General features: G+C 36.3%; 1 protein-coding gene across 2 annotated transcripts in view; it reads left to right on the top strand.

Moving 5' to 3' along the window:
* ATP13A5 (ATPase 13A5) overlaps positions 1–13957 on the top strand; it is a 100492-nt gene that overhangs the window by 84013 nt on the left and 2522 nt on the right. The window contains exons 26-28 of one of the 2 annotated variants that reach the window (XM_019723136.3): positions 321–495; positions 2902–3104; positions 11880–11968. In XM_019723136.3, coding sequence (XP_019578695.3) covers positions 321–495; positions 2902–3104; positions 11880–11968 — 467 coding nt within the window. Of the gene's footprint in view, positions 1–320; positions 496–2849; positions 3105–11879; positions 11969–13957 lie in introns of those variants that run through there. The other variant, XM_088794412.1, reaches the window with a different exon arrangement.

The following is a 13957-nucleotide window of genomic DNA, read 5'->3' as shown; positions in this document are numbered from 1 at the left end:
AGTCCATCTTCTTCTCTTACATTCCATTCCTGGTCAGTCTGGTTGTAGGAGAAATATTTGCACTATGCGGTACAGTTAAAGTATTAATTACAGAACTTGTGAACCCATTACTTTTTATTTCTAAGGTGAAACCAAATTGTGGAAGAGGCAAAGGCTGATAGTATTGGATATGCAAATAGGCAATATGCTTATCTGGATGTAAATTCTCAAATTGTGTGTGCTGAATCTGAACCCTCACGGAAGACTCAAGATAATATGCATCTCAATCTTTTATTCTCAACAATGAAACTGTAACAGAAAAAAATGCATTTGTCTTTCAGTGAGTTCAACTCATGCATACCCCAAACTGGCTCCATACCGACCGGCAGGACAGCTCTTGTCTCCTCCTTTACTGCTCTCAGTCTTTTTGAATATTTGTTTCACCTGTATTGTACAGATCTGTGCATTTCTCTATGTGAAACAGCAACCCTGGTATTGTGAGGTCTACAAATACAGGTAATGTTCAATTTCTTAGTTTTCCTTTCTGAAGGCAATACAATGAATAACCAATGACATTGTACAACTGGTTTGAACATAAACCCTAAATTTTTAATTAACAAAAGTGTGTGTCTCCACACTGCAAAAAATCAATGATGAGATGGAACACAAAACAGAGTTCATGGGTAGAGTCCTGGGGTGAGCCATGTGGAATGGGTGGGAAAAGATCTTCATGTTGGTTGTTGATGTACAGATCTACCAACTAGTGGACTGAATGACTGTATTAATTCCCTGGTGGCTTGGATATGTTATAGACCAGGGGTCAGCATAGTAAACAGTGTGGGCTCTTGGGCTAGATGGTCTCTATGCAACTACTCAACTCTGTTGTTGTAGTGGAAAAGCAGCCATGGACATCACATAAACAAATGTGACTGTGTTCCATAAAACTTCATTTACAAAACCAGTTGGTAAGTTGGATTTGGTCTATGGGCGGTAAGTCAACTGGCCCCTGATATACAAGATATTTGCTCAAATTAGTTGGATTTTTCAAATACATCTTAAAATTCAAATGTTAGTTGATGGTATCATTGTTCTGGTTGAATTGAACACTAGACTCAGGGAAAGTCCCTTCACCTCCACAGGCTTTAATTTCTTTAACGATTAGTTAAGGGTAAGATGAGGTGAACTATTCTATAGATATTTAAACTTTATTTTTTTCTCACAAAGCCTGCTGACCTCCAAGAGGAAAGGCAGGAAAAGAGCTGCTCTCTTTGAAGATGGGCTTGTATAAACTCCCCTTCACTCCACTGTGATCTTGAAGGTATCAGAGCCCCAGGAATCAGGGAAAGATAGGTTAAAAGCTACCAAATGATGTTTAAGATTGTCATTTAGACCCCAGATTCAGAAATTCAAGTATTACTTTGAATGTAGGATTCAGTTTTTGTTTCAAAACAAGACTTACCCCAAATTGGAGTGCATATATTCAGAGAAGCAACGGTCTGATTGAATCAAGGAGACAACATGGTGTAGCCAAAAGGGTGATGGACTACACTCTCAGTAAGTAGCTGTACCACACTAGCCCTCAACTTGCTTATCTCCAGTGTAAGTATATTGGATTAGATACGTTTTGGTATTAAATTCTATGCTTCATGCCTTCTAGTCTATTTGTCCCCTTTGTGCAAGAATGCTTTGCGACTACTGATTCTTTCATTAATGTATTCAACAAACATTAACTGAACATCTCTTAAATGTGCATTTCAGGACCCTAGGAAGCCAAAGATGATAAGACTTAAGTCTTGTATTTGAGGTCACAATTAGAAAATGAATTTTATCTATAAACATTTATAATAGTAAAAAGTTACAAGCTCAACAAGAATGCAGTTGGAAACTAATTTGTGGGTTTGATTATTGAAAAAACAAAAAGAACATTGCAAATAGAGCAATCAGAACTGGGAAAGACCACATCTTAAAAGATATTTTTTTCTGCGCAAATATTATGTGGTATCACTGTGTTGGGTGCTAAGGATGTGTTGTAAATTTGAGTAAAACAATAGCAAAATAAAACCGAAAGAAAAATTCCATGTTTAAGAAACTTTCATCCCAGTTATGGGAAAAAAATATATATATGATGAATAAATGGAAAACAATTAGCTAAATTCACACCAGAGGGAAGAATGGGGACACTAGTTATGTTTCCAGCAAAAATAAAGATGTTTCAGATAGAGTGATATTAGAGGGAATAGCACATCTGAGCCCGGAGGTATGCAAATGGTGGTATGTGGGGAGCAAGGAACATTGCTGTATGTTTGGAGTATAAGGAACATGGGAGAACTTGCAAAAAATAAGGCTGGAAAGGTGCACTGAGACCAGAATGTGAAGGTCTTCTGGAACTGCCTGAGACGTTTGTACTTAATTTATTAGCAAAATAAAGCCATAGACACTCAGAAGCAGGACAGTGTCATGTTCAGAGCCTCAGGAAGAGCCTTTGGTTGTGTGAGGAGAGTGGATTAGATTGGGCAGATTCAAACTCAACACCCAAGTTCCCAAGTTACGAGGCTCACGTTAGTCCACAGAAGAGAAACCAAGACACACACACACACACACACACACACACACACACACACACACACACACGGTTCATTTATTCTGAATTGAAAGGAATACCGTAGAAAGTTGTCATTCAAGCCCTTCAAGACAGATCACTCATCCTAAATGGAATGCTGGACAAAGAACAATATTGGCTCTCTCTGAATTGTATTTCTACTTTGCCTTTGCCAAGAGGTGAACGAAATATGTCTTGGTAGTTACCGGCTGCAACAGTTTGAAAGCTGACGTCCCATGGTAGTGATTAACTATTTTTTTTTTCCTACCAGCTGGATAAAAATAGAGTAAAAAGTCCCATAAATGCTGGTGATTCTCTTGTAGTGAGTGCTTTCTGGACAACCAAAGTAATTTCTCAACAAATGTGAGTTTGGAAAGAAATTGGACTGGAAATGCAACTCTGATCCCTGCTTCAATTTTAAGTTTTGAGAGCACCACGCTGTGGCCCATCACTACCATCAACTGTATCACAGTAGCATTTGTCTTTTCCAAGGGAAAGCCATTTCGAAAACCCATCTACACAAACTGTAAGTATGTGAAGTTTAATTTTTTAAAATATTTTTCCATTCTCTCGCCCTCCCCAGAGTCGCAGCTCACTGTTGAAGTGATTGACTGAGAAGGAAACAATTGCATTGCTCTAAAATTTAGTACCGAATGGTGATTTTCACAGGTGGTTGAGCCCATGGGCAGAAATCTGCTCATTTGCAGATAAGCACATGCTCTATTAAATGGTCACATGAGTCCTGTCCTATTGTGAGTCATCGAGAATTTTAAGTGTGTGTGTGTGTGTGTGTGTGTGTGTGTGTGTCAAGATATTTTGCAAAAGTCTTTCCAATCAATTGAAATACAACTTGACCTCTTAGTAGCTTTATAACATTGAGCAAATTATTTTAATGTTTCCGTGTATCTCTTTGATCACCTGTGAGGATGAACATATATTCATGTAATTAGCCATTTCTTCTTCCCTGAATCATCTATTACATTTTTTATCCATTTTTTTTCTATTGGATTGCTGTTATATTTCTTATTTATTTGTATAAGCTGTTTATTCCTTTGTGATTCTTTTCTATTGCATTTATGCACAATTTTATCCCATTACAAAATCAGATTATTATTTATCTAGTTTTTAAAATTTCCTTTAATGCTTTTTAAATCTAATGTTAATTTTGGGATATAGTTTGAGGTAGAGAGCAAACTAGTTTATATAACTAGTTGCTAGTTTTCCCAGTAGATTTTATTATTTAATATTCCTTTTGGCAACTTATTCTTCAACTGAATGTAATGTCACCATTATCATACCTATATTCATGTTTATTTATGGTTTTCTCACATACATAATTTATATTATGTGAATTCTATGTTACATTTATAAATGTCATATACTTATGTATTAATTTGTATATAATTAATATTTTCTAGACTATCTTTTCTGTTTCATTGATATGCCAACCTACTCTTGATTATAATTTCTAAGCTTTAAAAATTATAAGTTTTAATAAGTATTAAGATTGGTATATCCTCATTATTCTTCATTTTTCAAAAATTTCTTGCTTTTCTTTCTTGTTTATTCTTCCAGATAAACTCTTGAATAAATTATCAGACTTTAAAAATCCCATTTGGGAAAAGTTTGTTTATACATTTCAGTCTTCACATTTAAGAATATGTTATGTCTCTCCATTTATTCAGGCTTCTTTTTATGTGTCTTAGTAAATATTTGTCATTTTCTCCATCATAGATCCTGCACATTTATTTAAGAAAGTAACCGTATATTTTTGCATATTTGTTTATATTGTGAATGACCTTTTTCCATTGTGTTTTATAACTGATATCACTAATACATCTGAAAGGTATAGTGTTGTATTATATTTATTTTCTCTCCAAAATTCAGCCCTTTCTGAATTTTGCTATTAATCTTTGAGACTTGAGTGTTCTAGAAAGATAAATATTATCCCAGAGTGCAGACATAGGCACTGCTGTATTTCAGTCTTCGTCAACTTGGCTAACATCATTCTTTCACCCTGACCTGGTTATTCCCTGAGACTTCACCCCACCCAACTTTCAGGCTCACCCAAACTGCTTCCAGTGGCTTTTCCATACACACAGTCTGCCTTGGCTCATGCTGAAAATATCCTACAATCTCTCAAAAGTTCACAAAACCAAACAAGAAGCATCCGGATTCAGTGTGTCCCATACCTCTTGCAGAGCAGCCCCAAACCCAGTACTAGCAGCAGCCCATCTCAATTCAGCCTTGGTCCCTCTAGGTATCTTTAAGCCCAGCACAAGTGGCGGCCATCTGTGGATTGCTTTGTGGCCCTGGGCCACCTGGCTGCAGCTGAACTTGGCCTGCAACATGTTCAGTCCCAGAAGGCCCGTGCTTCAGTCCATGAAGCATGTCTGGTGTCCAGCTTCAGACTGAGCCAGAGTATCATCTGGCCACCTCTGTGGACAACATATCCAAAGGGCAGACTGGGCAGGAACCAGAGCCCTGCTAAAGCCAATCCTGGTCTGTAGGGTCAGCCCCTGCACATCAGCTCCTCAACTGTAGTCATGACCATTCCTCACAACCAATCAATCTGAGGATCCGTGACTCCCACTGACACACAAACAGCAACCAAGTCTCAACTACAACAGGAGGGCACACACAACCCACCCAAGGAACACACCTGAAGCACCCAGCTCAGGTGATCAGGGAGACTGCACCACTGGGCCCCACAGGACACCTACTACATAGGCCACTCTACTAAGACCAGGAGACATAGCAACCCTATTCAATACATAAAAACAAACTCAGGGAGGCAGCCAAAATGGAGACACAAAGAAACGTGTGCCAAATAAAAGAACAGAACAAAGCTCCAGAAAAATAACTGAACAAAATGGAGACAAGCAATGTACCAGGTGCAGAGTTCAAAACACTGGTATACGGATGCTCAGTGATCTCAAGGAGAACTTCAACAAAGAGAGAGAAAACATAAAATTGGAGATGAAAACATAAAAAAGAACCAGTCAGAAATAAAATTTACAATAACTGAAATGAAGCATACATTAGAGGGAATCAAGAGTAGATTAAATGAAGCAGAGGATCCAATCAGCAATGTAGAATATAAGGTCGCAGAAAACACCCAATCAGAACAGAAAAAAGAAAAAAGAATCCAAAAATTGAAGATAGTTTAAGAGGCCTCTAAGAAAACATCAAATATACCAATATTTCCATTATAGGGGTACCAGAAGGAGAAGAGGGCGAACAAAGAATTGCAAACCTATTTGAAAAAATAATGATGGAAAACTTCCCTAACCTAGTGAAGGAAATAGACATATAAGCTCAGAAAGCATAGAGAGTCCCAAACAATGAACCCAAAGAGGCCCACACCAAGACACAACATAATTAAAATGTCAAAGGTTAAAATAAAAGAATCTTAGAAGCAGCAAGAGAAAAGCAGTTAGTTACTTACAAAGGAGCTTCCATAAGACTGTCAGTTGATTTATCAACAGAAACTTTACAGGATAGAAGGAATTGGGAAAAATATTCAGAGTGATGAAACGCAAGGACCTACAACCAAGATTATTCTACCAAGCAAAACTATCATTTAGAATCAAAGGACAGATAAAAGAGCTTCTCAAAGAAGAAAAAACTAGAAGAGTTCATCACCACCAAATCAGTGTTACAGGAAATGTGAGAGGGACTTCTTGAAGAAAAAGTAGAGAAAAAAGTGGAAAATATGAATAATAAATTGGCAATAACTACATATCTATCAACAATTACTTTAAATGTAAATAGATTAAATGCTCCAATCAAAAGATAGGGTAACTGAATGGATAAGAAAACAAGATCCTTACATATGCTACCTACAAGAGACTCACTTTAGATCGAAGACACACACAGACTGAAAGTGAAGGGATAGAAAAAGATATTTCATGAAAATTGAAACAACAACAATAGCTAGAATAGCAATACTTATACCAGTCAAAATAGATTTTAAAATAAAGACTATAACAAGAGACAGAAGAACCCAATAATCTGACTTCTAGGTATTTATCTGAAGTAATGCACAATGCTACTTTGAAGGGACATGTGCATCCATATATATGTTCATTGTAGCATTGTTTACAATGGCCAAGACATGGAGGCAGCCTGGGTGTCTATAGAAGGAAGAATGGATAAAGACGAGATGGTACATATATACAATGGAATATTGCTCGGCCATGGAAGGGAATGGGGTTCTTGCCATCTGTGGTGGCATGAATGCACCTAGAGGGTATTGTGTTGAATGAAGTATGTCAAACAGAGAAAGACAGATGCAATGTGATCTCACTTACATGTGGAATATAAAGAACAAAACAAACAAACAAACAAAACAGAAACGAACTCATAGATAAAGAGAACATTTTGATGGTTGCCAAATACAAGGGTGGCACATGAATAGGAGAAGGGATTGAGTATTACAAATTGGTTGTTACACAGTAGTCACGGGGATATAGGATATAGTATAAGAAATATAGTCAATAATATTGTAATAACTATAGATGGTGTCAGAGGGTACTAGATTTATCGGGGTGATAGATGGGGGGTGGGGGACATGCTGAAATGGTGAAGGGATTAAGAAGTACAAGTTGGTAGTTACAAAATAGTCATGGGGATGTGAAATAAAGCACAGGGAATATGAGTATAGGTAATAACTATGTATAGTGCCAGGTGGGTACTAAACTAGTCACTTCTTCGTACTAGTTTAGTACTAAACTAGTACTAAACTAATCACTGGTTAAAATATATAAATGTCTAACTACTATCCTGTACACCTGAAATAATATAATATTAAATGTCAACTGTTTTGAAAAATTAAAAAGAGGGGGGAACAATGAAGGAGAATAAGAGGTCCAAGTTTCCAGGTATAAAACAAATAATTCATGGGGATGTAATCTACAGTATGGAGAATATAGTCAATAATATTGTGATAGCATAGTACAGTGTTAGATGGTTGCTAGACTTATCATGGTGATCTCTTCTTTATGTATATACATATTGAATAACAATGGTGTACACCTGAAACTAATGTAATGTTGTATCTTAGCTATATTTTAATAAAAATAATTTAGCTAACATACAATATTACATTAGTTTCAGGTGTACATCATAATTATTCAACAATACCGACCTGGCACTATAGAGTTACCACAGTATTGATTATATTCCCTATGCTAAAGAAGTGATCACTGCAAGTCCAGCAACCATCTGACACTGTACCATGCTATCACAATATTATTGACTATATTTCCTATGCTGTCTATTACATCCACAAGACTTATTTGTTTTATATCTGAAACTTTGAACCCCTTATTCTTCTTTATCCCCCCTTTTAAATCTTTAAATAAAAGAAACTTATTATTAAGTCATCATATTCTTGAGCAAACCCTACTTATTTGAGGTGGATTATAAATTTTAGTGAATTAAATTTTATAGTCTTTTAATATCTACATTTTATATGGGATTGGTCTGATTTTTTGTGTGTGTCTTGTTTTGTTCGGTTTGGTATTAGACTTGAAATCTTCAAATTTTTCTTTCCTCTGAAAAATATTTTATATATAAAAATGGTCTATTCCTTGACAATTTGCAATAACTCAGTAAAGTCACTTGGTTCCAAATCCTTCTTTTAAAAGAATTATTATTAAAGATTGATTAAGTAATCCTCTTTTTATACTGTTTTCAAAATAACAGTATTTTTTCCCCAGATAATCTTCAATTTATTGAGATTATCAAACCTTCGCATAGGATTTTAGATGGTATTTTCATATAATTTTTAATGCCTTCTACAACTCTTTCACTGTCTTCTCTTCCTAATAATACTTATATGTGTTATTTTTTCATATTTTTCATTTATTTTTACCAAAATTATATTTTTACTAGTTGTCTTTAAAGAACCAGCTGTCTGATTCTGTACGCTTTCTATTTTCTAATGTAAATTTTTTTCCATTCTTTTTCCCTCTTTTATCTTTGAAAAAAAATTTTAATGTTTGGATTCACTTTATAATTTTTGCATTTCCTTTTATTCTTATGAAATTATAAAAGCATTTTAGACACACAATTGTAGTGTGGGTTGCATTCTTTATATTTTCATGTGTCTTTAACTATGACTTAATTTTCTCTTTGACCTACGAGTTTTCAGAATAGTGATTTTTAATATTCAAGTTGAAAGGGATTTTATTTTTATTCTCTTATTACTCTTTTTCTCAATAGCTTACAAGAAAACTTGATTTCCTTTTTGATCCCACAGATTTTTAGAATTTTGTTTTTAATTGGTATATCAGGAGGGATATTTTATTTAAATTGCTTAATAATTTCTTGTTTTATTGTCATAATCAGAGAATCTAGACTATAAAATTTCTGCTTCAGAAAATTTAATACAGTTTTGTATATCATATGGCATAAACTCTGATCTTTAATTTTCTAATTAAGTCATAAATATTAGAAAATCAAGTCTTGTTCCTATTCCTAAATTAGAAATGGACATTTACTATATTAAACCAGTTTTTAGCAAATATAGTATTCACATTTTCTCTGTTCTCATCTCCCACCTCCCTTTTTTTGTATTGCTCTTTTAAAGATTTTGAGATCAAGCTAAGATTTCCTTTAAGTTTATATTTGCTATAAACTTCTTCCTGAATTTCTTATAATTTTTAAAATTTTAATACAGTATTTGATAATGACCTTGGCTCTTGTCACAACAAATCAAGATTCTGCTTTGTGTTTTAGTTAATCTCTTATAATCCTTTTCTATTGTAAACATATTTTACAATGAGTATATGTTACATTAGCTAGCACTTTAATTTGAATAGTAGCTACGAAGTCCTTTTGTATAAATTGAGTTTATTAGAGCTTGATTAGTTGCATTATAGTGATTTAAAGCTTTTAGGTAAACTCAAACCTGTATGTCAAACATAACTAATAATTTTAAATGAAAAAAGTTTTATAAACAAATATTTTAACCAAAATAATCTTATAATAAATCATATTTTCTCAAGGTTACAAGTCAAAAGTCCTTGAAACTACTATTAAAATATACGAGCAATTTTATTTTCGTTTGATAGAAAAGTCTTTACCCTTCTTAACAGCCTTTGACAGAAGATAAACTTGTGATGATGACATATAAAAAAAGCACAGGTTAAATTTTTATGGGAACAGGTGTGAATATTCAATAACCCTTTCTTTATCTGAAAATAATCTGTAATGGCTTGCTCAGGACTTGTCTTCCCAAATCACCTATGTAAACAGAACCCCATTCTTTCAAGCTTCCTCATCAATAGTGAGTAACCGAGGAACATTCACTTCAGGTCTTCATGACATTTTCCAATCACAGCTGAATTAAAGAAGAGAGCCTTTAATTTTGTTTCCACACTGCTCATTTATGCACTAGCCTGGCTTGCTTGTCAGATCACTAGTCTGAGGACAGTGTGAGGGGAGGGGCACAGCACTTAGCCCAGTTGCTAATGAGTACCAGGATGGACGTTTGGGGCATCATCTTCCCAGCGTCTGGGTGTCTGGACCTTGGAAACAATGAAGTAAATGAAAAATCCACATAGCCATTTCCTGTGTTTTTCTTATCTCCGTGATGCTCAGATTGCTTTATTTTCAGAGATGCAACTCCAGCTTTTCTTCTTTCTGCCTCACATCCTTCCCAAGCAAGTTTGGGTAATTCTTCCGGGAGATGCTGCATGTAGTTTTCCCCCTGAAAATAAGACCTAGCTGGACCATCAGCTCTAATTCGTCTTTTGGAGCAAAAATTAATATAAGACCTAGTATTATATTACATTATACTATACTATACTAATCATATTATATTAATTATATATTATATTATAATATTATATTTTGTTATATAAGACTCAGTCTTATATTGAAATAAGGCCAGGTCTTATATTACATTAAAATAAGTCCGGGTCTTATATTAATTTTTGCTCCAAAAGACACATTAGAGCTGATGGTCTGGCTAGGTCTTATTTTCGGGGAAACACAGTATATATAAATGAGGCTTGGATGAATAAGAGGGTAGGTATAGGTGCATGAGGGTGAAAACAGAGTTCTGGTGGCTTCAAAACTTAGGGTCTGCTGTAGAGGAGCAGTTGACTCTGATTTCTGGTTTGTATTGACCTATATAGAGTTGGGGGCCAGTAGATCATCAACATTGGAATAAATAAGCATAAAAATAACCTAGTTTGTTTATAAATTTCAAGGATTATAAGAATTATTTATATCATGGAACCACTAATTATATGCTACCGTTTAAGCCCGAAGCTGCTGATGCTATCAAACACATTTATAAGGTACCATCCTAAAAGTGTTTAAAAGCTCTGATGGGCACAGGAGTGGATGGGGTTGGCAGGCATGAGCAGTGATGCTGGCAGAGTGCATCCTGGGAAGTTTAGCTCCCTAAAGTGAAGGAATTCGGGCAGGCTAGGGAGAGAGAACCCAGCAGATGTGTATGCCAGTCTCTCAAGTACTTTTACAATTCAGAGCCCCAGAGAAGCAGATACAAAGTCACTTTCAAGTGGTTACAGTCTAGTTGATACATAGATGAAAATCATGCAAAGCAGAGTGTGATACACACCATACGAAATAAAATTTTGTAAGGGAGGATTGGGCATCTTTAAAGAGAAAGTGGTATTTGAACTGGGCTTTTAATGAAAAACTGGAACGGGCCAAGATAGGAAGAATATGATCTACACAGGGTATTTTGTGGACAGAGGCACAGAACCTGGAAAGTGTTGATCCTCTGTGGAAGCAATAGGTTTGTGGTTTAACTCTTTTATGCACATAAGGAAAAGCAATGAGAGATCAGATTAAAAGCTGATTGGAGCCTTGAATGTCAATTGAAAACCCTTGGACTTTATTCTCTAGGCAATGAAGAAGAATGAGGTGCTGCCATGGGGACTGATTGTTTATCCATGTGTGCACAACTCACTAGACACGTGGTTATAAAGCATCAGGGCCTCTCTGCTGACCACTTACATGGGCTGGTCACTGCAGGATATCCCAGCCTCCCAGGTCTCCTCAGCTGAGGCAACTCGTTTACGGAGCTCACCATAATACATTTATTAGCAGCTTTCTACACCCAGCCTTTCAAGGGAAGATTTTAAGATATCACCTTTGTCTTGTAAGCATTAGAACATATTTTAAAACATATGAGTATACAACAAAACATCTGAAGCTATATCCGGTATTTGCCCAACAGAGATAATTGATTCAGCAATGTGTGCCAAATTATGAGAAACATTCCTTTAGCATCTAAAAATAATGTTTCATGTTTCTTCAGATATATTCTCACTTCTGCTGATATCTGCCTTGGGCCTCACAGTTTTCATTCTGTTTTCTGATTTTGAAGCTATATACCGTGGGATGGAGGTAAGCGGCATTCATGCACATCTGGCATGACTCACGTGTACAGTGGAACCGTATTTGCATTGTGGTTTGTGATTCAGTTATTGCCATCATCTCTCTGACCACTGAATATTGTGAGGCTATTCCCATTTACTAGAAGAACAAATAACATATTTGGATTTCACATATGCTAGGCTCTGATTGTTTTCTTATTAGTAGTAGTATCAATGGGGTACATTTATCTTCTTCACATCTGAAATATTATGTTCAAATACCTTATTCTTCTATGTTATACTAATACAACGTTAATTTATTAATGTAATAACTAATTCTGCAAGTTTAATTTTTAAAAGCACATAAGCTAAATTCTTCATAATGTAGTTGTGAGGTGTAAGAAAAAGTAGATTATAAGCCAGCCCTGTTCTGTCTGCCAGACACGGACTGTAGGGAGCTTTATTTCAGTGGGCATGAATTGATCCAGGGTGCAATGGGTTAAAATTACATTTAATAAGAGGTTAGAGAACCCATTCTTGGACCTGGCACTGTGGGAGAAATAAAGAAAGAGGAGAATTGACTCTTGACTTCCCATCTGTAGTTTTGTGATGAAGATGAGTGATACTGGAGTGAAATCACGACATGCCACCTGAGGCTGTCCAGGTGGCCCTCCATGCGTGAAGAAAATATAAAGAGAAGTAGGAAGAACATAGTGGTCTGTGACTGTCATGGGAGGATTCCTGGAGGAGATGCAGCTGGACCTGAATCTGGAAGGATAGGCTAGATTTTGCTAGGTAGGAGGTAGGGATATTCCCAACCAGGAGAACAGCCTAAGCACAGACAGAGGGGGCTGAAAGAATCTCTTTTGCCTTGGAAATGCAAAAGAATTAGGGTGGCAGAGATAAAACACAAAAGCAAGCTTTGTTTCGCAGAACACCTGGGAGCATGGCTCAGACTGAGGCAGCAGGTGTTGGAGCATGAGGAAGGCATGGATGGATGAAGGCAGCCTGTGAAGTCGGGATTTATGCCGAAAGCAACAGGGAGTCACTGAAGCTATCTGAGCAGGTTCTTCAGCAGAGGATTTAAGGTTAATTAGATAATGGCAGGATGGCTGTGTGTGAGAGCAGAGAAGCAGTTATGAAACGAAAACCTAGACCATTCAGTCATATATGAAACACAAAACTTCAAAGTGTGCTTGGCCCATGATTAAAATGTGATCACCACGCTCAGAAGGTAGGAGAAAAGACCATCACCTAAGCAAATAACTCCAAAGCAGTGTGACGAGTGCCTTCCAGGCCAAGGGATGGAGAAGAGACCTCCCAGGTCAGGGCGGTGGCAGGGTTCTCTGCGAGGACCTGACCCACTGCCGTATCTTACAGCCTTCTCCAGATAACCCTTGTACTCAGTATGTTGTATTTCACAACCCCGAGAAAGGCTCTCTCAACTTGAGGTAAAAATCACAAAGTGTTACTTTGAAATAACTTATATCACAATAGGGATGAGAATTAAAGGCGAACATTTAGACGCTGTGGAGAGTCTGTGGTTTTAGTCTGAAGGACAGCTCAGTCCTCTACACAATCATCCATATTCTATCCTTTAGGGTCAGAAAGGAGGCTGTGTGTGACTATTTATTTTTTTATGCTATGGATGCAGCCATGGGGAGTTGTAGCTCTCATACCTATGAAATAAGTGTAGTTGGTGGTCAATATGTACGCTTTAATTTCTAAAAGGAGGTGGGTTGGATGGCTTCTATTTTCATGAAGCCATTGGATTTAGGGCTGGGGAGATTTGCTCAGAAAATGTTCCCTTCGTTTCAGTTAAAACAAACTTGAATGTCTGCCCCCCTTATGTTTACACGTAGGTCAATTTTACCAAAAGAATAAATTCCAAGTAGACTTTGCTTTGAGAGAATTAGAAGTAATAATATAATTAGATGCATAATTTAATCTTATACCCTCTTCCCTCTATTTGAAAAGATAAAAACGAAGAGAGACACACAAGCTCCAAGTGTCCCATCTA

Source organism: Rhinolophus sinicus, chromosome 17 (assembly GCF_057876585.1).
Source record: "Rhinolophus sinicus isolate RSI-liver-muscle chromosome 17, RSI-T2T, whole genome shotgun sequence".
Classification (NCBI taxonomy): Eukaryota; Metazoa; Chordata; class Mammalia; order Chiroptera; family Rhinolophidae; genus Rhinolophus; species Rhinolophus sinicus.
Note: the sequence above shows the minus strand (reverse complement) of the source record. Positions and strands in the feature narration are given on the sequence as shown.